The sequence below is a fragment of the Perissodus microlepis genome, chromosome 18 (assembly GCF_051167445.1).
Source record: "Perissodus microlepis isolate ML-2025 ecotype Zambia chromosome 18, ASM5116744v1, whole genome shotgun sequence".
Lineage (NCBI taxonomy): Eukaryota > Metazoa > Chordata > Actinopteri > Cichliformes > Cichlidae > Perissodus > Perissodus microlepis.
In genome coordinates this window covers 29,241,523-29,268,986 of record NC_140478.1, presented here as the reverse complement: position 1 = coordinate 29,268,986, position 27,464 = coordinate 29,241,523, and the positions used below count along the sequence as shown (strand labels likewise).

Here is a 27,464-nt window from a genome sequence, read left to right as displayed (position 1 = left end):
GTGATTGATCATTTCTCTCAGAGCTGAAGCCCAGACAAAATGGGCTGAAAAAACAAAGAGAGCAAAGGAAGCCATAGTACACTACAGGATGCATGTGCCACTTACACATATATACAGTGTAGGTAGACAACACACAGGCTGCCACGAAGGAAGCCCCTTTTTTATCAGCTATGGGAAAAACCTAAAAGTGAGTCAGCCTTTAGACAGACTAAAAATAACAGTACTAAGGCGGGGAAAGCTTTTAAAAGGCTGAGTCTTGCAGCCTCCACTTTTATCTGCTGTCCGGAGATGTAAACACTGCTGCACAGATAACATTGTGTGGTGGAAAACAGAACATTAAAGGAGAAGGTTGAAGGAAATGCTGCGAGTTGTCTGCTGTTAAAGAGACAGAGGGCAATAATTGCACATAGTCAATTCGGGAGTTTGAAAAGAACACACCTCGCTCCAATGCATAAAGTTTAGCTGCTAGTGAAGTTTATTTAAAGGTTTTATGGGTGCATCTGCTTCGAATATATATAGAAAAAATACCATCCATCCATCTACCAATGCAACGCTTTACTCTCTGGCCCCAGCCCCTTTCCCTCAAGATCAACAGGTCTCTTATACAAACAGACATATGGCATTGTGGGACATGTAGTGTTTTTTTTTTTCTTCTTCTTTTTTTAAAATGGCCCTGTCAGGAGGCATTAAAGGCCACAGCCTGGACACTGGTCTTTGCTCACAGGGTGAAGCTGATGAAATTCTGTTCCTCCCGTGTGGCCGCCTTGGCTTCGGTCCACAGCACGATGCTGCAACCTATTTCACACTCGGCTGCTAAAGAGGGAGGAAACCAGAGAGAAGAAACTTGGGGTGGCAGAAAAAGTCCAAAAGGAGCATGCAGAGTCATCTTCTATATCATCACCCTCCGACTGACTGGAGAAGCCTTTTACTTGGAAGTGAAATGGGAAAAATGTTTATATTGCCTTACTTTTGATTTTATTTGTTTTATCTTAGTGTCTTCTTTTGGAAGCACAATGAAGTTTATTGTGGACATTTACACTGACTCTGTCATATTTAAAATGCATAGTTTAGACATTAATGAATTAGCAATGATTATCAAAAGAATCATCATCATAATGTTTGTACCCTGTTTGACAATACTTAAGTAATATCTTTTAAACATACATAAACGAACTCCAGCTTGTAAAGGAGGTTTTTGTAGAACAGTGAAGTTTGGATCAAAGAAAAGGACAAATGACTTATAATTTTGTGCATTTCTGTTTATGTGTGCTTTTACTGCATTGGCAGTGTTTGCGAACATTGTTAGTTCAAACCATGACACAGCCTCCACTGTGCTTTACAGACGGTTGTAGACATTCACCTCTCTCTCCAGCCTCTGTACATTAAGAACAATTTGTACCAAAAATCTTATATTTGAGTTCATCACTCCTTCACGACCCGTTGCCAGTTCATGTGCAGTTTGGCATACCTCAGCCTTTTCTCCTTAATTCCCTTCCTTAACAACATCTTTTTGAGAGCTAATATTGCATTGAGACCATTTCGGATGAGATTAGTTGAAGCGAGAATGCGCTTCTCAGGTCCTGTTGTAGGTCTTTGCTAATTTTTTCTTAAGGACATTTCTTTTAGATAATGTTAATTGGCTGTAGACAGTTAGACAGTTTAGGCCTGGAACTTTTGTCCTACACTTTCCCCAAAAAATGTAAGGACACAGTGCACGTAATACAGTGTAAAAAGTGTGAAAGTAGTCAATCTCCAAAGAAAGAGACCCTGGAGAAAGTGTGAACCAAAATATAAAGAATTTAGAGGTTTGGTGCGTTCACATAGTTTTAAACATGTGAGATCTACCCTGACAACCCCCCCCCCCCACAAAAAAAAAAACAGTGACACAAAAATCAACCAAAAAAACCCAGCGTTTATTTTTAAATAACTAATTCGCTGTAATTTGCTAATCTGCCAGCTTTTTTATATTAGTGTACAAACTTGGACTGTGTACAGCGTTTGGTTTTCCAACATTGTAATTCCCTGCTATTTGTTAGCATCTTTGTATCCATTTACTTGCTTGCATATTTTTTTGTTCTTTTAATGCTTTTTATGCAGAAAGTGGTCCAAATGCTGCGCGAATGCCTCAAAGCTGCCGTAATGAAACTCGGGCTCTTTGTAAACAGCATTTCTGTCTTACATGTCTTGGCTTCTAACAAGGTTTCCTCTGCTGGAAACTGCTGTGATTTATTCATCTTTTTTTCCGCAGAGATGTAAACAAATACAGCTGCGGGTGATTCTCCTTTTAATTACAAAAAAACAGAAACATAAAAAAATATCCAGAAAACAAGACTCAAGCTTATGGCAAATGGCTTTGCTCTGTTATGACACAAACTGCATCGTGGGTAAAAAGAAATGAGGTTGCTGTGAACTGAAGTGAGCTGGAACTCCGAAAGGGTCCTTGATTTATTTTCACTTCAAAACAGCAAATAAGTTGTTGTGCATTTCTTCTCTAAGTAAACTTTTCGCATGTAAACAGATTTTTGTTAACAAAAGTTATATTTCAGACATTTACAGTCTTGTTATGACGCAGCAATTGGCACAGAAAAATTAGGCTTCTGGTATTTATGCTGCTTTTAGATGTTCCTCACACATTTATGCAGCACATTGCAGTGATACATGCCATTTTCCACTTGACAGATACAGTACAGTAATACAGTAAGTTTAGCGTCCCACGTTGTGCATGTTCTTGTAATATTTTAGAAGTTTGCTTCAGTTTGAAAATGAGTCAACTGGAAATAATAAAAGTCAACACGAGGGGATTTTTGAACCTTTGTTTTTCTGGTTTGACCTACTGAAATGTGTTATGTAGTGTGTTTATAGCACTTAATATCATGTTAGCTTAATTATGAGCTAGCTAGTTTAGAGAACATTTGTTAGTAGAAAAATCTCTATAGATTTTATCTCATAAATATGCCTGACAAATTTAAGGTTTTTTAGACTGATGTTGATATTTGGTGATTTAGAAATCAGATTCACAAAGCATATATTATATGCAGTTATTTATTAGTCTTTAATAAGATAATATGACAGGTCTGTTTAAGAACAATCTTGTTATAATGGTATAATAAGTGGTGGATTACTGGTTTGTGCTCTACTTGACTCTGCTCACATCAGCTGCTTGTTTGTAAAATTTGAAACACGTCTTGCCAAAAGGGAGATTGCACAGCGCCCTCTGGTGGACAATTTGTGCAACATCTACACTAATTTTTCAAGGGTGTTTTCCTTTTGTAATGTTCCTTTATAATGTATAATGTTCATTTTGGATAAAAAGTTATTACTTTTTATAGCAAAACTGAGTTGTAAATGAACACAGATATACAGTCACACACTTCTTGTCAAATCTGTAATTAAGTTTTTTAGGCTATTCTTAATGTAAAACAAACGCTTCTTGTATATGCATTGGGAATAATTTGGGGAATTGTGGTTTGTTGAACCATAATCGTGAAAAGGTGACCAAATGTCCCGCGATCTGTGTGTGACACTGTGGATGGAGCAAAGCTGCACCTGCAAAAAAATAGAGCAACATTGCAGGTGCAAGTTTAAAACCAAAAGTCATCATCTGGAGAAACGTGGGCAGTACGGTCTGTAGTCTAACTTCTGATTTCTGAGCTGCGGTTTTGTGCAGTGCTATGTAGTAGGAGTAGTGCTAATATTTATTATAGCTGTGGGGGGTAGAGGATAGTGGTAGATTTACAGTTACGGTGTGGTTAACCTCGCTGACTTTTGTTGTTTGCAACAATCAGACACTCTCAGGTTTTCTCGGTAGAAGGCTTTTATTGTCAAGCCGTTTCAGGAAGCAGACTTAATGCACATGGCTTACACCTGCTTCTACTAAACAGATCCACTCAATCCTCTGCAGCACTTTGTTTTTTCCTCTGTGATGCTTTAGGTTAAGGTTTCTTTTAACAACATACACACAGATAGTTTTCATATTTTTATCACCAGAATCTGAGTCAGATGTTTGCAGACAGAGAAGACTGATTAAAAACCTTAAAGCAATATCTCGCTCCATTCTTATTGAGCTCCGTGGAGAGCACCGAGCCAACTGCTGCCCACCTAATCAACACTGCTAATGTATAATACTGTAAATCCTGTTTGTGTTTGCAGAACATTATGTTACACAGCTATTTCAAGATTGCAGGACAGAGACGGGCAGGCACAGAGACATCGAGTGTAACAGTATCCTGTATGCTGCCAGATCTCCTGTAAGTGGATAGAATAAAATATAGCTGCCTCTTCTCCTCTCCCAGCGGAGCAGTGAAGGAGCTGGTTCGATGCATCATCCTGTTCCCCCCTCGCCCCGGAGTTAACTCTGGATAACTGCAGGCTTTTGCTGCCCACGGCTGACAAATGTAGCAATATATAAAACTGCCCAAGGGATGACGTCTTAATAAGTCACGTATTCTCACTTTGCGGTCTTAAAATAGAACAGTAATTGAGAGGTGCGCATATCTCAGTTACTCCAGTAAAGCCAGAATTAAAGAGCTGTTTCAAACAGATGTTGTCTTTAGGAATTTGCATGCAAGTAGATTTGCATGAAAAGTTTCGAGAAAGAAATTTGTGGAAAAATAGTATTCGACTGAGAATACCCAAAAGAGGTAATATTGCAAACATCTGTGTAAACTAGTTCCATGTGAACCTGCTAAGTAGTTGTTGTTTGTATCTTTCTCTGTTAACAGGTTGCCTTTTCGAGAACGAGCTGTGTTCACCGTATGAGATCTGCGTCAACGGTAAGCAAGCTTTATCTAAGTACTACTAAACACATATCGATTGCAGTATACATGAAAAGGCACTACAGATGGTTTCTGATGCTTGGGAGGAGAGAAAATATGTCCAGTGGTTTCATCTTATCCAGCTAACTTCAGGGTTAAGCCTGGATTTTCAGTTCTACAAAAGTGGTGGAGATCGCCTTGGTAACTTATGCTGCGAACCAGAGTGATTTTTCATATCTCCAGATTAGAAATCAGCAGATAAGAAATCATTGGTTACTGACAAATCAATATTCTGTTAAATGTCTGTGTCAAATCTAATGTCTTTGTTTTTCCCTGTTGAACATCAGTATTGAATATAGATTTTTAAATGCAACTTTGTTCCATGATTGTTTGTAATAATAACAATACAATTAAGTGATACTTAATTAATATACATTTTAATAGTACAGCTTCATCTTCCTTTGAAAAATCAGCCACTCTGTTGCCACTGTACATATCAAGACTTGTGATTGGTCAGATGCTGCCAACACTACTCTTTTCATGCGAACGTGGAGGAGAAACCTTGAGTTAGCTGAGTTAGCTTAGCAAGATAGTAATCAGCGTCATGTAAAGCTTAGCCTTACAGCCAGTGTTAGGGTAAGTAAATGTAGATAACAGAGAGATACCCTGGGTATATTGAACTTGTTAAACACCAAAATGTTTAAAAATTAGTATTTCTGATGCATCTTTTATGATCACTACTCAGAGCTCTATGGCAAATTTTGCTATACCTAACAACTAAATTACACCTATATTCTTTGAATGGCATTTTTTAAATCGGTGAGTGATTATAAAAAAAAACCATTATGTTTTTGATGTCTTTTTGTTCTGCAAAATGCTCTGAAACATTTGAATTTTCAACCCTTGAAAATTTATTAGCCTTTAGCTAGCTGGTTAGAAATGTTGATCTGTGAGTCACTGTGATATTAAATGAGATTTAAGCTGGTGAAAAACAAAATATCAGATTAATATGAGAGAAATGAGAACAAGTGTTCTGTTGCACCACTTATCACTCATTATGCGTTATGATTTTAGATATAAAGTAGGGGTGCAACGATACACAAAATTCACGGTTCGGTTCGATACTTTGGTGTCACGGTTCGATATTTTTTCGATACAAAAAAATGTTCATGCCTTTTTAATTTGTCATTTATTAAAATTATAAATATATATTTTAACTCAAAAGTACAGTTTTTAAATTTAATGTTGCTGAAACAACAAAATAAAAAAGTAAATCTATCTGATTGAGAAATCACTCATCTTTGGAAAAGAGAGTTTATTACAGAGAAATGGCTCTTTCCAAAATAAAAGCTATACTATACGCTTCTTCTGGGCTATATTCTCAGCAGCATATTAAACATATCAGGTCCCCATAAGGAGAATCATGTGCTAACGGCTGTAAATGACTCGGGTAAAGTTTGTAGCATGCATGCTTGTTGTTTTTGTCTGCTTCCACTTGTCTTTGCACTAGGATGATGTCGGAGTAAATGTGCAGTGATATTCGTTGTGTTCCCACTAGTGCTATGCGTTAATGTGCGTTAATCTCGTTAAAATGACATTAACGCCATAACGCAGCAAATCTCCGTTAACGAGTTACTGCGGATCGCCCCGTGCGTGGGGCTGGACGGCGTCAACACGTTAACAAGCTAACTGCGCTAATGCACTAGTTCCCACCAATTGAGCATTGCGTGGCACATCCGACATACTGTTTTACTTTTGTCCATGACGCGCTTACCATCAGGGTCATACTTCACATGAAGACCAAAATAGTTCCAAACGCCAGATCTGAATGAGGGTGGGGGAGGTTCAATTTCGAGCTTAGCTTCTGTCTTACTAACTTGCGCTGCGCTCCATGGATCTGCACTCGACAGTGCAGCTTAGGTGGAGTAGTCGAACGCAGATTCACTGAGCGCTCAACACAGACAGCATCGTCAGAAGAAAAGTTGATAAAATAAATAAAAAAATTTGTAGTGTTCGATACATATGCGTACCGAACCGAAAGCACTGTATCGAACGGTTCAATACCGATACGAGTATCGTTGCACCCCTAATATAAAGTATGTCTGATATTACATGATTGAGTTAGATACATATTCAACTCCCTGGGAGGGAATTAGCAATAGACACCAAACAATTTTCTTTATTCCAGGTGATAAACATGTTTATTTCTGCTTTGAAGTTGTGTATTTTAAGATGAGTACTTGTGACGATTAACTCACTTCTGGGGTCAGCATCAAGAAGCCGTTGATGGAAATGCAGTTTTCTGTATTTACGTGTGTAATTTATCTTTTTAAACCTGGAGTTTGTGCTCAGATTAAGAAAGCACCTGGACTTTGTTGTAGTCAGAAGGCCCCTGAACAACACTGTTGTCCATAAGAACTTTTAAAATATTGGCTTACTATTCACATTATGCAAACACGGTGTCAATGTGTGCATTATTAGAAAATTCATGCTGCCCTCTTTAGAATCAAGTGTTGTGTTTTATAATTACACACAGTCACAGCTGCCTTACTCTTTCCCTTGCTGCCTCTCTGGCTAGGAGAGGAAAGACACCCCTGCTGAGAATCAACCTAGAATTTAAAAAAAGAAGCCCAAAACCTGAAAGCCGGTCACAGAAAATGTCTTTTTGAATCCTGGAAACGTTTTTATCTCATACTTAACTGGGTCTGGTGGGAAGATAACCACTTTACCCTGCAGAGTTCATTCTAGATCTCTATGGCCAGCCTTTTGTTTTCTGTAACCAGTGATCATCAGGATGCATCGGTTTACTGGGAAGCTATCAGCTGTGCAGAACAGGCCTCCCTTATCAACAGCTCTGCAGGATTTAAGGCACAGACAGAGCCAGCAGAGATAACAGAATGGAATAATATATGTTATGATGTCATTAAGCATGTGAATGGTCTGTTAGGAGGTACAGGTGCGTGCCCAGCTGACCGGCAGGGTGTGTGTGTGTGTGTGTGTGAGATTTATTAGCTTGGTCATTTCCTGTCCTTTTAAAAATGCGCTCCGTAATCTTATTCTGACAAAAAAGGAGGGAGTGAAAGACAAAGCGTGTGTCTCCTGTGGTGAGAAAATCATTATGTCCACAGTGGATTTTATATTTAGCTGAGCTCAGGCGGGCTCTCCGTCTGTGTTGTTGTGACTGCCTCCAGTAACATCCGTCATGTGTCATCTGCAACATGTAAATTGGGTCTCAAAGAAGTGATGGAGGGAAATGGCAGCTTTACAAGTAAAAACATGTTGATGGCTGTATATAATAAATAAACTGCATCATGTTTCTTTTCTTTCTATTTTAAGGTTAATTCAATCTAAAGCAGTAAACCTTGTTTTTTTGACCCGATGACTTGCTTTGTCAAAATGATGTAACAATGGTGGCTTATGTGCCCAATTTCTTTTTGTCTTTTTATTAGATAAATATGTATGTTTTCATGCCTGATAAGGAGATATTGGCTGGAGCCTGTGCCAGCTAAAACTGTGCAGTATGATTTAAGCGGCAGATGAACGCACATCAGAACAGGCTTGCAGCTAAATCCTCAATCGCCACTCTTGTAGTTTTCAGTCTTTGGTAGGCAACTTTCTCTGACTCAGACAAAGAAATGTCCTTTTTTTTGGTTACGTGGCAAAATTACAAAACTAACAGCTAATTTACTATTGTACTGAAAGACGTTTGTGTCCTGAATTGTAGAATATAAAGTACAAATTTTGCCTTTATTTTCAGCTTAGCTTTACATTTGTTTTAGTTCATGAGTGGGTCTTGTATGGCGTGGGAATGGGCCCTGACCCTTTAGTGCTTGTCCCATTCTTTGGTAGCCCCTAAGCATATTTATGTATGTAATCGGTTTAGTTATCTGTTTGTCAGCAGTATAACGTTGGTCGTTTTTAAGATATCATGTTTAATTTTTATGGGATGGTAGATACAGATGGTATAGCTCGAGCTCAGTGCAGAGGGTGAGGGAGTGGTGGGTGTGGGGTCTTGTGCGTGAAGATAGAATATGATAAAGGTTATTTTTCTTGTTTTGTTTATATCTAAAATTTAAAAGTAAAAAGTGATGAAACTGAAAACAGCTCGAGGTGATTTAATTTCGGTGAAAATCAGGTCAAAGTCAAAGTCCAGTTCACGTCCTTCAGGGAAGTTGCATTCTCCTGTTTTTCTGTTAACCAGCATACAGCTTTAGAATCACAAACTGAAGACCATAGACAAGATTTTTTAAAATTGTATAATTACTGTTTTTATTTTGATCATGAGAATTTGCGTAATTATGATGTAGGAACTGACCTCCCAGCCCATTGTTCCTTTAGTGGGCTGGTTTCAGTCATTATGCAAATGTACTGTTTATAAGATTGGGGAAACCTGCAGTCAGCTGAGACTGAAGAAGTCACTTAGATGAGTGACGAAACGTTTCTCCCGCTGGAAACGCTACGTCCAGATGAACAGAACCAACCTTTGGAGATACTGTTTTTATTGACTTTACCAAGGTTTGGTCTTTCCATATCCAAAACAAAAAACATTATTATAAAAAAAAGGGGGGGGGGCAGGGATAGCTCAGTAGGTAGAGTGGTGCCTCATGATCGGAAGGTTGGGGGTTCGATTCCCCTGAACAGCTTCCCTGAGGCACCCCTGAGCAAGGTACCGTCCCTACACACTGCTCCCCGGGCGCCCAGTGGCTGCCCACTGCTTCACTGAGTGAATGGGTTAAATGCAGAGAGGAATTTCCCCACGGGGATCAATAAAGTATACATTATTATTGCTATTATGATAAGCCATCAGAGCACTGTTCCTCTGAGGTCTCATGGTGTCTGAGGGAGCTGTGTTGGACTGTAAAGTGTTTTCAAATGTGATGCTTACATGGCGAAGCATGACTCTACATGAGAAGGGTTGACTATGGTTCAGGAGGTAGAGCAGGATATTTAACAATTGGATGGTTTTGTGGTTCCATTCCTGGCTGCTCCAGTCTGCAAGTGTCCTTCGGCAAGATACTGTGTTCATCATTAGAGTGTTAATGTTAGATAGAAAGCACTAAGATGTAGAAAAAAAAGCGCTTTTGTGTGAAAATTGGGTGGATGAAACATCCATTTACCATTTATAAGTTGGCAGTATTGGCTGTTGAGCTAATATTCATGAGTCAAACAACAACAGCATCTGCTGCAGACCTGCAGAGTCTTGGGACTGTTTGGGACTCTTGCAAAGCTGCGAAAAAATCTTTCCGTATCCGACACAAAACACTTGCCAGAGCACTCAAAAGCGCCTTTGTTATGGTTCTTGTTACAGTAGGTGTCTCCAGGACAACATTTTGCAAAAAAAGCATTCTCAGCAGGTCAACCCAATAATGGTCTCACTGTTTCAAATGGTAAAAAGAAGCAAAGTTGCACCTTTTTTCATCACGGCTCTGTAACTATGGGCAGACAGCAGCTAAACAGGGGGAGAAGGATCTCAGCTCTTCTGCACATTTCACTGGTGCACACAGTTTTGTGAAGTGTGTGGTTTTTTGCCTCACTGCCTTTGGGTAGTAAATACAATTTATTGCTTTGCCTCTTTCATAGATCTTTAGGAGCCTCTCGGCTCTCACTTAGATGGTTGTTTAGTGTTCACTGTGCTGCGTTTCTCCAGACGAAAAGGTGTCCAGCTTTTGAGTGGTCATTTCCCAACACTAACACGATGTGTTTCTCCTTATTTATGTGTTCACATCGCATCTATCAACTTGGGCATTAAAATGATTTACTGGCATCACTGTGGCGGTGCTGTTTGTCAGTTTGGCCACACTTTGAGTTTGAAAGAGACTGAAAAGCTCCTCGTGGCTGAGTCATGTGAAGCGAGGCTCTCATGGGGGAGAAGCTACGGTGACTGCACCTCCAGCCATTGTTCTCATGCACAGTGTGTCTGACCTGCCTCAATAGCTGCTGTCAAGCTGCTGCCGTAGACAATGCGAGCCTGTTGTGTTGGTGATTGGCAGCTCAGGCTCTATGAAGACACACCGCAACTCTGATTGCCTGAGCTGGCCATATTCTCTTGGCAAGAAACAAAAAAACACTGACTGAGCCTGATATTGTTTAGCTGAGGACATTGTCTCCCTCACTACATTTTTCTGCATCAAAAAGAAAGTGTATTAGCTGAAATGATATCTCAATACTCTCAGGAAGCAGGGTGTTCGTTTTACCTGACCACTGGGAACTATTTGAATGCTGGAAAAAAGTGACAGCTGCTCGTAGATGAACACTATAAAAAGATTATGTAAAATAAAAGGTAACCAAGAGTTCAGGCTTTTTTGTATTATTAACTATATTTCCATGTATGTTTGTACACTTTTTTTTTTTTTTTTTTAGAAATTTATGACCGAAACAAGTTTTTTAACTCTCCTGACATTGGATCATAAAACCAGGAATAGATGTTTGCTAGATTAAATAAGTAAAAATAATAATAAACACCTTCACTGTAACTTTCATACATTGCAAAGTCACCCAGTAAGGTGAATTGGACCCTTTGTAAACTAGAACTGGAGGAGTCCAGAGCACCCCTGCTGCAGAACATGTGAGCACACAGCAGGAAAGTCTTGATGGAGACTTGTCACTCAGCAGCCCAAATATCAGCCACTCCAGGCTGTTATTTTTGGATAGCAGAACTAAGCCCCATCAAAATGAACATGGAGATCGGCACGCTGTAATTTTAATCGTCATGGATAATGAAAAAACACTAAAATAGTTTGTTGACTGCCCCAAAATAATGTTTAAGCTCTTTTCCTGCAGGTTATACTTACAAAAAGTTTATCAAAGGCTTTATTAGCTAATCGATATACAGTACAGACATGATGAGCTCACATTCCCAACCGATTACCTCATATGGAAAAGAAATAGTAAAAACTTATATGATTTACTCATGAAAGTGGCCACTTTCTCATTACTTTCATATATTGTTTTAGTAAGTATCCAAAACATACAAGTTTGATTTATATGATTTTTCAAGGGATCTTATATCTGTTTTCACTCTTGTATGCTTTTCATAAAAGTTTCACACAAGACAGATAGAAACTTTATAAGATTTATATATATATTTTCCATATGGGACTGAACAAATACTATTATGTACTGCTGCTAGATCTCACTACGGTGAACTAGCAGCAGTGAATGGTTAGCCAAAATCTGTACACTTATGTCCATGCTCACTACGATAACCTGGAACAATGATTACACAAGCCTGCCACCACACAGCTGAAACTGTCATGAACCTCTGCTGTGGACATGTGTTAGTAAAATAGAGCTACTGGTTTAGATGTTTCTATTTTTAGCTGTTATGAAGGAGACAGCTGGCTCTTTGGGGGAACAGGACCACCACCATCTTTGACTTTACACAGTCCTCCTGTAAATTTCTGAATTATTGGATCGTCATGGCTGCCTCTTGTACGACATCTGAGTTAATCAGACAAACTAAGCAGGTTTAGCTTAATTATAAACATGTATTGTGTCCACCACTCTACTTTAGTCTATAAGACTAAGGTTGCTGTTCGTTCTTCAACAATCATTGTCTGAGTTGAGCTTGAACTCTTATGTAACATACAAGTTTTATTTAACAGAGGCCATTTAAGGCAGCTGTTACATGTTCAGTTTCCATGGATTGACGCAATACTCCACAGTTCAGTAAGAAGTGATGATGGAGTCGACCCACCTCTGTGGACTTTTTGCTATTTTCAAGCAAGTGACCTTGACATTAGCGGGTATAAAAGGAAAAAGGGCGGGCAAACTGAGCAGCACGACGCAGCTTGGTCGCCGACTTGACATTTTCATTGTGATTGTCATTTCAGCATTGCCGCATTTAGAGCCAGAACATCGAACGCCGGGGTCAGCTTTATTACGCTGCAGAAAGTCCCTGTCACAACAACAGACTGACACAGTAGTGAGTTATCAGACAGTGTTATCTAAGTAAGAGGGTCTAATTTACTCCCGTTGGAGGTGTGATCAAGAATTAAGTGGTAATATTATGAAAACAGGCCATTTAATCACTTCACGTATCGTATACAGTAAACTGTCTGAATTCAGTCAGATGCAGCGATTTAATACATAACCATCTGTACAGACAGACATTTTTTGCAGTGTAGAAGCTTCTGCTGGTGTTCATTTTTAGCCCCAGCATGCATCTGAGTCTGGCCATAGAGATAAGAATGGCTGCTTGAACTTATAGTTTTCTAACAGTTTTTGAAGTAAGGATGCAACTGTGAGTACTTTAATAAAGTAATAATGTAAAGATTGTATTTTTAATTAATTTATATTTTTGAAATTTAGTCCATTGACTATCCAAAAGCTAAATACTTAATTATTATTCATCAGAGCCTTACTGGATCTGAATTGGAAATGGTGATTCTGGTAACCCATTTCATCAGCTGTTAATCAATTAATTTTATTATTCATTCCTTAAAATGAAGCTGCCTACTCACAATCTCTACCTGAAGTTTTTCCAAGTTTTTCTTCAGTATTTGAAAAAGTAAAACCTCTTTGGCCCCAAAACATTTTCAGAAAACAGACCAAATGCACAACCAGCTTAATAAAATATTCAGGTTCAAGACTCAGTTTTGGCTCCGATGGATTTTAGACTCCTGGAGGGTTCATATTTGTAAAACTTGCAGAGCTCCAACAAAAGTATTTCAATATAAAAGTGGTAACGAGTAAGATTGCAGTAAAACAACTAAACAAAATCGAAGCAGGAGATTTGCTTTCCATGTTAAAAGTGCTGTAGATAATAAAACTACAAACCCATTAAACTAGCTTCATTTTAATCCTATCCTATTTTAATCTTTTACAGTCTGTTTTTCTTTTTCATGTTTTGTAGCTCAATATGAATTATTAATATTAATATTAAGGATATAAATGTATTATGTCCATCGACAACATCAAAGTGCTGAAATTATTAAACTGTTATTAAATCCAATATTGACTTTTCTTTTTGTTGAGGTCGTGTATCACTGAGCTTCTGAGAGCAACATGTGGCTCCTTAGATGTTTTGCTTTCTTCACTATGAGGTTGCAAATTTAATGAGATGTTGCTGAAAATTGCTCCACGCTGCTCAATATGATTCATAAAGTGAAACATACCTGATTGAATACACAGGTGAAAATCAATTGCAGATCCTGTAAACTTCACATCGGTGATTTTGTCTCACATCAAACTGCTTGTCCTGTGTTATAAATTCAAATTTCACCTAACACCGCAAAGTTAACAGGATTCGACACACAGGTATTTATCAGGATACAGCTCCCATCGGGTTCATCGGCACAGACTGTGTTAGAACATCAGCGTAAGACAGACAGCGATCCAGGAGAAAAAACAATTCTCACCAAACGTGTGGACGTCTGTGAGGAAAAAGGTGTTTTTTTTCCAAGCTTATAGTCCAGTTGGAACATGCCTTTCATCTCCCGCTCTGTGATGGAGTCTGTGCTGCCCTCCAGGTGTTGATTGGGTCCCTTGGCTTTACTGTCAGAGCTGTAATAGAGCTCACATTGAAGAAGCTTGCTCAGCACAGAAATACTGATTTCCAGCAGAGAGTATGGCCTCCAGGCACTCTTTAATTGGCATTGGTTAACTAAGCTATAAGAAAGCTTATTCTCAACTGCTTACTGCAGGCTGAGTGCTGTTGTGCCTTTGCTAATAAGAGTGTAAAAACAGTAATAGCCTGTGATTTTTAGTTTAGGTCAAAAGACCAGGGGGGTCTTCACAAAAGCTGATTATACAAGTACAAGAGTGCGAATATGAGTGCTGGCAAAGTGTTTTTGTAGACTGGTTTACTTTAACCATATAGTGTTCTTTTTGTGAACATCTAAACAAAAGTTGTTACACTTTAACAAATCACATGAGGAAAATTTACGTGACTTCACCCCTAAAAAGCAAGGTGAACCTTCAAGGGCGTGCACCCCTGGACCTCTGCTTTCATAGGTCCCTGAAAGTCCTGCTTTCGCTACTCGCAGGTGCACATCAGCAATTTCACTATGGATCTTAAACTTGTACATAGGACAAACATCAAGTTTTGTGTCACATTGTCCAACAGAATAATAATGAGAGCTGACTACAGTCCTGTGACCAAATGGCACATTGTCCAAGTCCAAAAGCAGTGCGTCATGTCAGGGGCATGTCATTTTATTAACACCAGTCACTGGATTTTGCCTTCCAGTGTCAGCCTGTCCGTATGCAGTTCGGACAGTTCGGCAGTCCCTGACGGCGCCAGAGGGAGAACGTTCTCCGCAAGCAACATGAAATGTGCCTTCATGTGCTCTCACACAGCAAATTGAAAAGGCAGGAGATTTTTGGCAAGAAGAGCTCAATCTTCACTCACCACCTGCCCCACACACCAGATTCTCTTTATTTATTTTTATTTTATTTATTTTCCACTTTAACACCAAAAACCAACTCTTCATGTTTTACGAGGGCTCCATAAATATGCAAAAAAAGAACCTCAAGCTCATTAATAGAATAATAATAATTTGTTTGTCCCAAAACGAATTATTGTCATATATATATCCTTGTATCAGCCAAGATGGGCGATGTCAGCTCTTGACGGAACAACAACAACACACAGAAGGCCCTGTGACAAAGGAGGGTGCTCTGTTTCGCCCCCTCCACCCTGTTTCTCCTTGATTAGCTGCGAGGGAGCTAAAAAGCACTCGGTGGAGATTGCCATGGCAACAGGCGTGAGAGGAGCAGGGCTTTACTGGCCCATTACCCATCTGCGCCCTGTTGCATACTGTTTCTCGAACATCCATTTCAACAGTCGACATCCCGCCCAGTCTGGAATCTGACTCAAATCTGAATTTGCTTCTCACTGGTCATATTGTTGATTTTCAGCACATCTTCTTTCATTTTTAAAACATGTATAAATCAAAACCTTTACCGCTAATACATGACACTTCATGAAGTCGCTTCACTGGAAAAAAAAAATTCAAAGTCAGATCAAAGCAAAACTTCCCTGAAAAAGAAAAGTTTGTGGTGCTTCTGCTGTCAGGAAGTGCTTCATTAATGGGAGCTGTGGTCAGGATGCAGCGTTAACGCTCAACACTTCACTGGAGTTGGAAGCATATTTGTTTAATGATTTCACACAGCCCCCACCGTCACTGGCTTATTTGCTCTATGCCTGTCTGATTTGACTAATTGGCCAGTGTGGGTGGTGTTATTGATCAAACGTGTGTAGCTTGAGAATCTTTTGAGGGAAATTTCTGCAACTATACTCCCTTCATCTTATAATAGAGCTGCTTTGAAGCCACGTCCTTGTAAACAAACTAATGACAAAGTGATATTTGTTTGAAAATTGGAGACCATCTCATAGGTCAAACTGGACCAGGGTTGGTTGATATGTGGATAATTTGGTCTCTAGGTTTGTTGTTATATATACCAGGGTGGTGCTCATCAAATTGCCATACCGCATGTTGGTGACTGGCGGGTTATTTAGTGGCCAAATGAAGAGTTCCTGCAGTTGCTGTCTTCACCCACATACAATGTTTAGTCGGCTTAAGTGAATGCTTACATTGGCTTAATCTGCTGCTGGATACTATCCCTGGTGGGAGATATACGTCTTCTTCACTTGACAAAGTCTTGGGTTTGACCACCAAACCAAAGTTTTTTCCATCTCTGCCATCGCTGTCCTCTGCCTGGTGGTCTTGGGCCTCTCGGCTAGCTTTTTGAATTCTTTCAAGCCATCTTGGCCTCCTGATCTGACATCCGGTCTTCTTGTACAGGTACTCATTAGAGATCTTTTGTAGCCAGTAGATTTTACAGATCCTTCAAAGACAGCTGTTGTGGAAAGTGTCACTTTTGTACATGTCCTTCTGCACTACCCCCCAACACTCAGATGAATATAATAATACTGACATAACGTTGCTCTTATAGAGTTTCATTATGGTTTTGATACTATAAATCAGTGTTCTTCTGAACACCTTTGGGTCTTCTACGCATAAGTCAGGCCTGGTTCTGTCAGACATTTCTTCCTATTAAAAGGGAGTTTTTCCTTCCCTCTGTCGCCAACTGCTTTCCCATAAAGGGTCCATCTGATTGTTGGGGTTTTCTCTGTATTATGATCTTTACAGTACAATATAAAGTGCTTTGAGGCAACTGTTGATGTGATTTGGGGCCAAATAAGTAAAACTGAACTGAAATGAATAGAATTGGATAGATGGATGGATGAAAGTATGGATCAAACCAAGCAAAGTGAGGTGAAACCACGGGAGCTAAAGTCAGTTGATGACATGTATTTAGGAAACCCTTTGCTTTTCTTGAGCCAGTAAAAGCAGCCAGATCCTTGGCAAGTGATGCCAGATATCATTGATCTTGTGAAGTGCAGTCTGCGAAGGAAGGACTTGTGCAGGTCCCCAGAGGCAGCAGATCCATTAAGATGTCTTAATCCAGTTCATTAGGCAGGACTGAGGTTACTGCTTTCCGTCAGTGTGTCCCAACGGTGCAGTCCAGAAATGCACAACAACACTGCATCTAATTTCAGTTGGAAAAAAGTTGTGACTGCAGCTTTTGTCAGTCACAATCAAGTATGAAAACACCGGCGTACTACACATGTAGATTAGACTTCATGCTGACAGCACATACACATTCAAAGACAATATCTTTTGTCAATCTTGGAGCAGGCATTGCTAAGCTCAAGCATTGTGTATTATATAACTTCCATCCGTCAAAGGTTATTTTTAAGTGGCGGCTGCTGGTCAGCACTGCCGGTCGACCTCCTTCGTCTTGATACAGCCTCTGTTTCTGAGAATGGCCCGGTGAATCCTCTCAATGCTCTAATCTCGACTATAAATCACAAGAAGACATGTCTGGCTCTGAATTATGGCCCTCTGGCAGTGAACTGGGATAAATTGCAGAGACTTGGATATGCATGAGCATAATTATGAGGGATAATTCAAGATGTTCCTTCTGGAAAATGAAGAGAAATGGCATTTTGTAAGATCTAAGCTGAACAAGAGAGAAGGCCTGTGGCACGGTACTTTACTCAGGATCTTGTTTGTCTTTGTTGCACTTTGTCACAGTTTGAAACGCTTAAGGATACTAGCAGTATCACTTTAGCCTCAATTAGTTCTCACTGTTTCCATTTTACTTCCAGGCATCGGGATCGCTTTGGAAAGAAAAATGTTCCAAGATTGCCTCGTCAGTCCTCCTACAATGCTGAGGACTGAAGGAGACACGCATTGTATTCAGAAATATAGATTAAGTATTGTAAAGGGAAATTGCTATTGGCAGACACTGAGTCGACTTATTGGAATGTTTGTTTGGAGGAAAATATTGGATCAGTATATCCTTTGTGAATTGAATAAACTGTCTGTCAATTAACGTAACTCTGTAATTAACTGACAAATGGTCACCGGGATACAGAACAAGTGGTATTGGCGTTTGGATCTTGCATCCTGTAACAAATGTACTGGCACTGTGTTTAAAGACAGAAGATCAAGCATTTTCCAATCTGTTAAATGTAGTTAGAGTTTTCCGGAAGCATCTAGAATAACCATTATAAAAACTGCAGTCTAAAAATGTGAATTTATGACCTCAAAAAGTCATGCTTAGTTATTCATCTTTGCACGAATCTTACTTGGAGTTTGTGTTGTTGTTCAAAGGCACTTCAACATAGCTAGAAATCGCAGATGATCCTTGACTTATCCAAAAAGCCTCATCTGTACCTTGGTAGTTCTGTCAAGCAGTGTTTAAATACCTGTTTTTTAATATTGGTCGTGATACTGTCACAAAACTTTAAAATATATAAAAAGAAGTAAACAACAATGACACGCTAGTTGCTAGTGTAATGTTGGTATGTCCCAAGTTACTCAAAACTGTTATAGTATCGCAAGATTTATCAGTATTTTCCACACAATTTATTCAGCAACAAAGAAGCTTCAAAGAGCCCGAAACATGTGTAATCTTAAGGACGTTTATTAGTTTGCAGCGATAATATCACCAGATATCTTTTATTTTCTTGCTTTCTCACTCTCTCACACTGCATCTCACTCTTCAGTCTGATTTTTAAAAAGAACAGGCGTCCAGTGAGACATTTGTGAGTAATTACAGCAGTGCAGGCCAAGCACTTGTCCTTAGCTGCCCGTTAAATGGTGTTTCCAGTTTGACTGAGAAGAAGCGAGTATTTATAGACGATCCCTCACCCATCAAACATGCAGACAGACGGTGACAACAAAAGGCGACATAAAAAACAAAAATAACATTTTGAGGTCTAACAAATATCTCAACCCCGGAAATTCCAAGAATTACAAACCAGAACTAGAATAATTTAATAAATAGTGAAGTTTCCATTTTACATCGTGTCACAGTGTTTAACCAGTTAACTCTCTCTTCTAACTTTCAGACAAAATCAGAACTGAACATAAACAGAAACTTTTTGTTTAAATATAACAGATTCATGTGTGCAGAATATGCCATAAAATACTAAAATAATAATAGGGTATAATACAATAATAAAAAATAAATTTTACCATATATATTTTACTCATTTAATACTCTGGATATTTAGAATTGAGCTATTTGCACATATTAGAGCTATTTCTTATATTTTGTAATCTTTGTAATATATTGTATTATTTAATTAGTTCAGTCTATTACTGTAATTGTCTTGGAGCAACTCTAACCCACATAATTTCCTTATGGATTATTAAAATATTCTGATTCTGTTTCTGATTTCTTATTAATCTAGACTGTCACCGATATTACTGAAACAGTGTGTTGTTGGACATTTTTCAGGAGGATATTTGAACTGTAAAGCAGCATGTTTAAATGTTCTTGTAGTGATTTCTCGGCTATTACAACAGAGCTGCTTAGAGCTTTATTTTCACTCAATTACCATTATAAGTGCCACTACTACTACACCAACACCGAATGTTGACCAGACTACTCTACAATGAAAAGATCTGCATAAGCAGATATTACATACAGTCATAACTTTATATTTCCTACATTCCTGCATTTGTGAAACCTGATGAGCCACAAAGAATATGATCCTTTTCTCTTTTAGCTCAAGGTTGATAATTCGACATTAGAGGCTGTGTGTTAGAAGATAGTCCAGCTTATTTTTGTAATTTGACTCATCTTTTTTGGACGGTTTCTCAACCCACGGTTTCCTTTTCCTTCAGCTCACATTAACACAACCCACTGTGTGGCTTTTTGGAAGGAAGTATGAGTGAGTGAGAGTCACACTACATGTCATTGGGATCCATGTTTAGCAATAAAAGGATAAAAGAGGATAAGGATAAAGGAGATGAACTTCCATGTGAAATTAAAGTGTCTGTTTGTTGTCTGTTCAGTGTTTTGCTTGAGTTTTGGAAAATACTCCTAAAATTGTGCGAGACTGTTACAGAATCACAGTATCAAAGATTCTTCTTCTTGGATTTAAATATTCATTTTATTGTAGGAAAACTTTTGCTTTTTTCACAATAAATTGGCAACAGTGATTTACTTTGCTTTCAGCAATGTTAGCCTAAGGTTGGCGCTCACATGCTGAAATATAAAGACCCATTTAACTTGTTCACTAACTTGCTGGTGACAGCCAATCAGTGGGACTGCACTGCAGAAGCTACCTATGCAGATGGCAACATTGGCCAAAGGAAAAAAAATGCATTTGAGAAAACCCATAAACCTAACTTTTAAACAGAGAAGACAAACAAGAACCTTGCACAACTTTAGGTTAGCTAAGCTCTGCTGTCCAGTGAGACCTCATTAAAAGAGGTGGCCGGGGTTCGCGTTTTGCTGTTAGGTAATCATGAAACTTGTATGTCTGAGTTCATTAAATGTCAGTTCAGAGCAAACAAATCATCCCAATACAACATTTAATTTGATTTAGTTTAACAGTTTGCTAACAAAATATGCTGCTTTAAATGTTTTATGTTTTACAGTCCTCGCTAGTTTTTACTCAAACTGCCAATTTTTTATTGGTCCAAACTCCTGGTTTTCTGAACATTTAGGTCTTAAAGAAGAACTTTAGTACATTCATATTTTTATTTTTGAACTTAACTGGAATAGCTTTGCTTGGTTCACAGTTTAGATGCAATCCCTACTGTATGACACAACCAGTCTTAGCACCCACCCTTCCTTTATGGTTGATTTCTTATGATTAATTTTTGGCTGTGATGAATTACTTGCACCTGTGCTGACCTCAATATCTGAAACTTTGACCATGTTTAATATAACATGCGCCACTGTAAAAGTATATTTACATCATTTAAAACAAGGGGAGCCAGAATAGATCCCCTTGAAAGAAACTGTGTGCCTTTCAGTGTGAAATTGTGAAATGCAAAATAGAAACACGAGTTATAATCTCTGCTGAAAGTGTCTGTTTATGTGTTGACAGATGGCATGTTTGGGAGGTGTCACTCTGTTCCGGTGAAGGAGATTTACACCTACGATGTTTCCCCATCTGTAGTGCAGCGCTTCAGGATGCTGCTGGAGAAGCTTTCCAACAGAGGTAAACACGTGCACACATGTTCCGCTTTCCTCAGCCCAAATGTGTATGTACGTTTGCAAAGAACATGCACACACACAAAGTGGCGTGCCGTGTCAGCTTCAAGTTCATAATCTTCATAATCATGGTCATGTGCAAATTATATGCACACTCAGCTCTGCGGCTTTTGTAGGATATAATCACAAACTGATTTGAGATTATTTTCCAAACCAAGGTAGAATAAGTGTGTTTAAACTTGTCATATAGGAAAACAAGACTTGTTCCACCCAAATACTGTAATGTCTTTTCACTCGGTCAGATCAAGATTGTATGCATGCATCCACAGTATGTATTTATAAATATACAGTGGGAATAATATGTGCATTTTACCCAAATAACCTTGACGCCTGTGAAGCAGGTGTGTTTTCTTGATTTGTAATTACTTCCCCAGGTTAGGGGATTTTAAAGGCAGGATTAGGGATTGAAGAAGGAGTTGAGCTAATGCTGTCACTGAGAGCGCTAAAAAGAGCTGCATGGTTCAGTACGACACATTTACTACTTTCCTACTTCAGTTTCCATTCACTCACTCAAACCCAATCAGAGATACTTGCATGTTATAAATGTGCACACTCTGTTTGGTGTGCATAAAGCAGTGTGTTAAAATAAATATGTCTGTTATTTTAAGTTTAAAATGTTTTAAGTGAAATAAATGAAAACTCATTATTTTACCTTTCTTATATATTTTCCATGAGACTTTTTTGCCTCTTAATTTCCTTTTTTGTGGCTTCTCAGCATTAAAAAACATCTAAACTTTCACAATGGATCCCCTCAAATCATGTTCTGTTTTTCAGTCTGTAAAGATGGATTTAATTCCTGAAATAAGTGCTAACTCATTCCTCTTCTTCCTGATTTACTGCAAAGCTATTTGTTTTCTGCCCTGCACAGATGTAGTCAACATAAGGCTCATTCACAGCATATTAGCAAGTAAAGAGAGAGAAAGAGAAGTAAGTGTTGTTTAAAACTGTGCACAGACACAGTGTAAAGTGAGACTTTTAGACATTTGTCACCATTGAGGAGAAGCGGTGTAGTGAGAAGGACTAATGGGAAATTCTACTGTTTTGATCAGTCTGAATGTGCTCGAGGTTCTGGTGACTGTTACTTATTGACACAGCTACTACATGAACTGCATTAAAAGCTTCTGGGTTAAAGAAAAGACAAGAAAAAAGAAAAGAAAAGACAAGAGAGCTGCTGCCATTGTAGACGCACCTTCACACCGAGGCCTGTCCTGGTGAAAACAGCATGTTAGCAGACTTACTGGAGGAGCTGAAGGAGACTGGACTCCAAGCTCCTCCTGCTGATCACTGCTATGCTGGACCTGAAGATGTGGCCTGTGATGTCTGCACTGGAAAATAGACACAGTCTCAGCTGCAGCAGAAAGGACTGAGAGGCAGAGAGAGCTGGAGGTGAGTCGACAAAACATCCAGCAGAGACTCCAGGACAGAGAGAAAGATGTGAAGCTGCTTCAACAGGAGGTGGAGGCCATCAATCAGTCTGCTGATCAAACAGTGGAGCACAGTGAGAAGATCTTCACTGAGCTGATCCATCTCATCCAGAAAAGAAGCTCTGATGTGAAGCAGCAGATCAGATCCCAGCAGGGTGCAGACTTTTCTTCTCAAGTCATATCGCACTGATCCTGTCGGCAATTTTTTGACAATATTAAGTTGTGTGAGGTCAATTTTGTGTAGTTTATGTGCTGCATGCCCCAAATGTTAGCTGCCAGTCAGCAAGCTTGCAGTTGTTTAAATTGTATTTTTTGCTGGAGTCTGTACAGGTGGCTGTCGCAGTCACACTGCTAATTACTGCTAAAGCTAATAGCTTTTTCTAGCTTCTGCTGTTGATTCTAAAGCAGAAATGTCAGAAATTCAGTGCAGTTTACATTACTGCAGTCTGCAGTATAGGTTAGTCAAATGGATATTCATTATCAACAGAGACATGCTTTTATGGTAAATAAACAGAACAGTCTCATGGGTCTTGTGCCTTATCCTGATTATCCTAATACACTCTGATGTCATTCTCATCACAAAAGGCAGAGATTAAAAAATGTAACGTTCTGTCTCTGTTGTCAAACAGATGTTTTTTTCTTTTTTACCTGGTTGTTCAAAGAACAATGAGACCAAAGATTAAAGCTAAACTATTCTCAGGAACTTGAACTTGTTTGTGTTTTGCACTTGTTGAGTGAGAAAAGCCAAATAAAGTCAATAAAGGAATTATTGAAGCCTTTGAATGATACAACCAGGATAATCCAAAGTTATATATATCTCTATATAGACTTGTATGATGTATTTTCCTTTAATTATATGTTAAATATCTTATAGATTTAGATCTTAAATTTATTCCACTCTTGTTCGCAAAACTCTGTATTTTCTGTCAAAGTTTAGAATCTAATTTTGTGGCTTTAAACCACAGTGTGTCTGAGTTTGTAATGAATGGATCACGGTTCCGAGGAGATTAATTGAATTAGTTATAAAGTGGTTTACTTTCTGCCAGATCTCACTGTTGCATGCCACGACGTCCATGCTTACAGTAATACATCAACATAGCTGTTTATCCCACAAATGAATGAACTAAAAAGGAAAGAAGGAACGGCCCGAGTGAGCATCATGGCGTAAATATTTGTTATTTGACTTTTTGGTTTAATCAGCCTTTGCTGTGCCTGTGTAGAAACGAACAGATGGATCAGTTGTCGTCTTTCCTGCTGCACTAAGCTGCTGTTAGTGTGCTGTACCACGAGAGGGAGGCAGAGACCTGCGTAACCTCCCACTGAGCTGGATTTCATCCCCTTTCATCATCCAGCTTTGCTCTGAATGACAGGACCTCATGTATACAGGAAGAAAAGAAAGAGTCCAGTCTTTTGTGCTTGACCACTCAAAAGAGAATGATTTCAAAAAAGTACATTTGTTTTGGGAGGAGTTTTTCTCTCGTGTTTTTATTACACCATCCTTCTTTTGAGCTCGATTTAGTGCATTTCCTCCCTTTCCTCTACCCACCCCTCTCCAAAAAAGAAAAAAAAAGTCCTCTGGTTTAATTCTCCGAATTGGGGCTCAGCGGGAGAGCTAGAGAAATATTCCAATTTCACAGAGGCGACAAGTTTGGAGGCATTTGTCAGGAGCTCTGAAGTGAAATGAATTATGCAAATGAGATGTTTGGGCCCGGCTGTCTGCAGAAGCCATTAGGGAGGACAAAACTCTAAAGACACTAAAGCATCTGCATTTCAGGCTCGGCTAGTCCACTAAAAAGGTAACACGGTTTACTCTGTCCTTTTGCTTTCCCTGTTACAAACACGAGCCTACGCCCATATGCCCATCAGCTCTGTTTTAGGATATGGGAACTGATGTCCTGATTCACAAAAGTACACGTGGAAAGAAGAGTCCACAGTCAGAGCGATATCTGGACATTTAGGCAAATACTTTATGTTTATTCCCTTTGACATTGAATTTCTGTTAGGGTTTTCACATCGCAGGAGTCACTGGGAAGCTCTAGTCTTGTTTCCAGTTTTGAAGAAGCAGGTGATGGATAAGTTCAGTGCATCATGTCCCATGATAGCATGACACTGTGTTAGCACATGAAGCTGGTTTACAGTGAAACGGTGAAGCTGAGGGCAAGATCAGTCAGCTGATCCAACATGCAGGAAGCTTTTTACCCAGATGATTTCACTCTTAACATCTTATCTGATGTACAAATTAATATGCACATGTCTCCATTATGGCATACACCTGCCGCTTTTTAATCTGTTTGCAGGGCAAACACATAATGATCAGTCGTCAGTCACTGCTGCGCCGAGCTTGGTGCTTTCCAGCAGGGAGTGACGGGCAGCCTCATTTATAAAAGAGTGCACAGGAACCATATTAAAAATAACTAAGTAAGTAAAATGTATTTATACAGCACCTTTCTACATAAGGATCACAAAGTGCCCCACAGCTACAATCAACAAATACAAAATACAAATATTAAGACATAACAGTATCCATTAAATGCTTAAATAAACATTTCAGTAATTTCATCAGATCTCAAATGTAATGCTCATGCATTCCATCTTTTAGGAGCCACAATCTTGCATATCAATGGATAGTCTCCTTTGGTTTTCAGTCTAGAACAACAAGATTTGGTCTGAAGTCTGAAGCCCTCAGTGACCTGCATATTATAGAGCAGAAGCAAGAGCTTGCTAATGTGAACAGGCATTTTACTGTACAGAGCTCTGAAAGTGATCAGCAAGATGTTAAAGCAGGTGCAAAGATGACAAAACACATGAAACACTTAGAAGACCTATTAAGTGCAGCAGCTGGATTTTGGACCGTTTTGTAAGATGACTTTATCATTTCTTATTCTGATTTGGACACCATTCCACTGATGGGGTCAATACTTCATAGATGAAATATAAAGATTATCAATATAATTATTGAAACTAAGAGCCTGGTCAAATATGACACCAAAAGGCCGAATCAGATTTAGAAACAATTTTTACAGTCAGGCTTCATTCCACACCTTACTGTGGGCTCTTCTCACAGGCTCTTCTGATTATTTTTGGTTAATTATTTAAGTTAGTTATTCTTCTATAATTGAGAAATGCAAGCTAATTTGCAGCTCTCACTAATGACACAACATTTTTGGGTGACTATTAAACGGAAGTCAAAGAGAGACATAAAAAAGATGTCAATTTTGTTTTATAAAGAACTCATTTAATAAATGGATAATGTTATGAGCTCATCCATAACCAACCCAGATGTTTAAGTCAAACAACTAGTTTTTTTTCCACCTAGTTAACCTATAGGTCCAACCCTGTGAGAGAACAAACAGGTTCGCCACCATCCCACAGATGCTGGACTGACCACAGCGCTCTCGGCGACACACTGAACCAAGAGTTGCCCCTGATGTGAATGAACGTCAGATAAAAAAGCGCTTGAGCAAAGATAAAAGTGCTGTATGAATGTGTGTGTAGTAAAAAAAAGTGCTGTGAGTGCTCAAATTGAGTCAAAAGGCACTATACAAATACCAGTCCATTTACGCACATCCTCATAAACTCTATAAGTCTGTCCCTGTAGAGCCTGTCTGTGTTTTCTGAGTGTAGTTAATGTCACTGTACGCCCATTTAGTAACAGCGTTATTATTATTATCAACAGGGGTAATATCGAAACTACAAAAATCAGACGAGATTTAACCTTTAGCACACAGTACATTTGCCTCTCTCTTTCTTTGTGAACGGTTTGAATCTTTCACAAAGTTGTTGCTGCAATTCTGTTTCTCCCCCTTTAACCACCCACCCACACACACACACACAGACCCTCTTCCCACTCGCACTGCTCACTAAAGGCCCTGCAGATGTGAAGTCATTTGAAAAGCCACCTCGTCAGGGTCACAGCTGCTGTTCGCCCACAGCAACGATGGTCCTCTTTAGTTCGCACACGACATCAAAAACACACTAACCTCCCCGCACCACCTTTGAGAGACTTAACAGTAGATAACTCTTGCCTTTATTATTATTATTATCATTATTATTAGTTGTCCCATGACTCCTTATGTTCTACAGCTCCAAATTCACTGTAAGTCATGCCACGAGTTCCCTTCCTCTTTTCCCCGTGGGATCTTAGTGTTGCTCATGTTGCTAAACAACTGAACATTTTCACTTGGAAAAATCAAAAACGTAGTGATTCACAATTTTGTATCCCATCGTTTTCTTGTGTTTTTGCTGTGTTTTATCCTATTTAGTTCTACAGCATTCATTCATTTAAGCATCTGTCACATAAACAGTATGCCTTCAGGGATAATCAAAGATCTTCTGAATCTGAGACTAAAGTGTGATTCTTTGACTCTTTAGTAATTTACAAAAAATATATACACACAGTTGAAAATTGTCAGCATTCTACATCGCTTCTATTTTCAGAGTGTTTGGGATTTGTTGGCAAAGACGTGTCGTGACTTTTTTACCCGGTGATCCAAAAAGTTTCTCACCTTGCTGTCTGTTTTGTAGGACCGCAGTGATTGTAATTGGACTTCAGGTTGTGGAAATTAAATTTGCATATATGCGGCTGATAAATCAAGTTCTAAACTGGTGGAAGGCTGCAGTGTTTTTGCCCATGGTTGTAATTAGCGTGACTCTTAGTGAATACGGCCGATGGTATTTGTGGAGCAGGCGGGCATCATTTAGCAACTGTGGAGGACGTGCAATAAAGAATTGTTGAGAAAATGCAAACTGAACTGGAGCA

The 27,464-nt window shown here is 39.0% G+C and overlaps 1 protein-coding gene across 2 annotated transcripts in view; it reads left to right on the top strand.

Moving 5' to 3' along the window:
* LOC146368110 (receptor-type tyrosine-protein phosphatase N2-like) overlaps positions 1–27,464 on the top strand; it is a 217,722-nt gene that overhangs the window by 8,553 nt on the left and 181,705 nt on the right. For both annotated transcript variants that reach the window (XM_084911857.1, XM_084911856.1), the window contains exons 2-3: positions 4,722–4,772; positions 21,115–21,228. In XM_084911857.1, the coding sequence (XP_084767983.1) occupies positions 4,722–4,772; positions 21,115–21,228 (165 nt within the window). The remainder of the gene's footprint in view (positions 1–4,721; positions 4,773–21,114; positions 21,229–27,464) is intronic.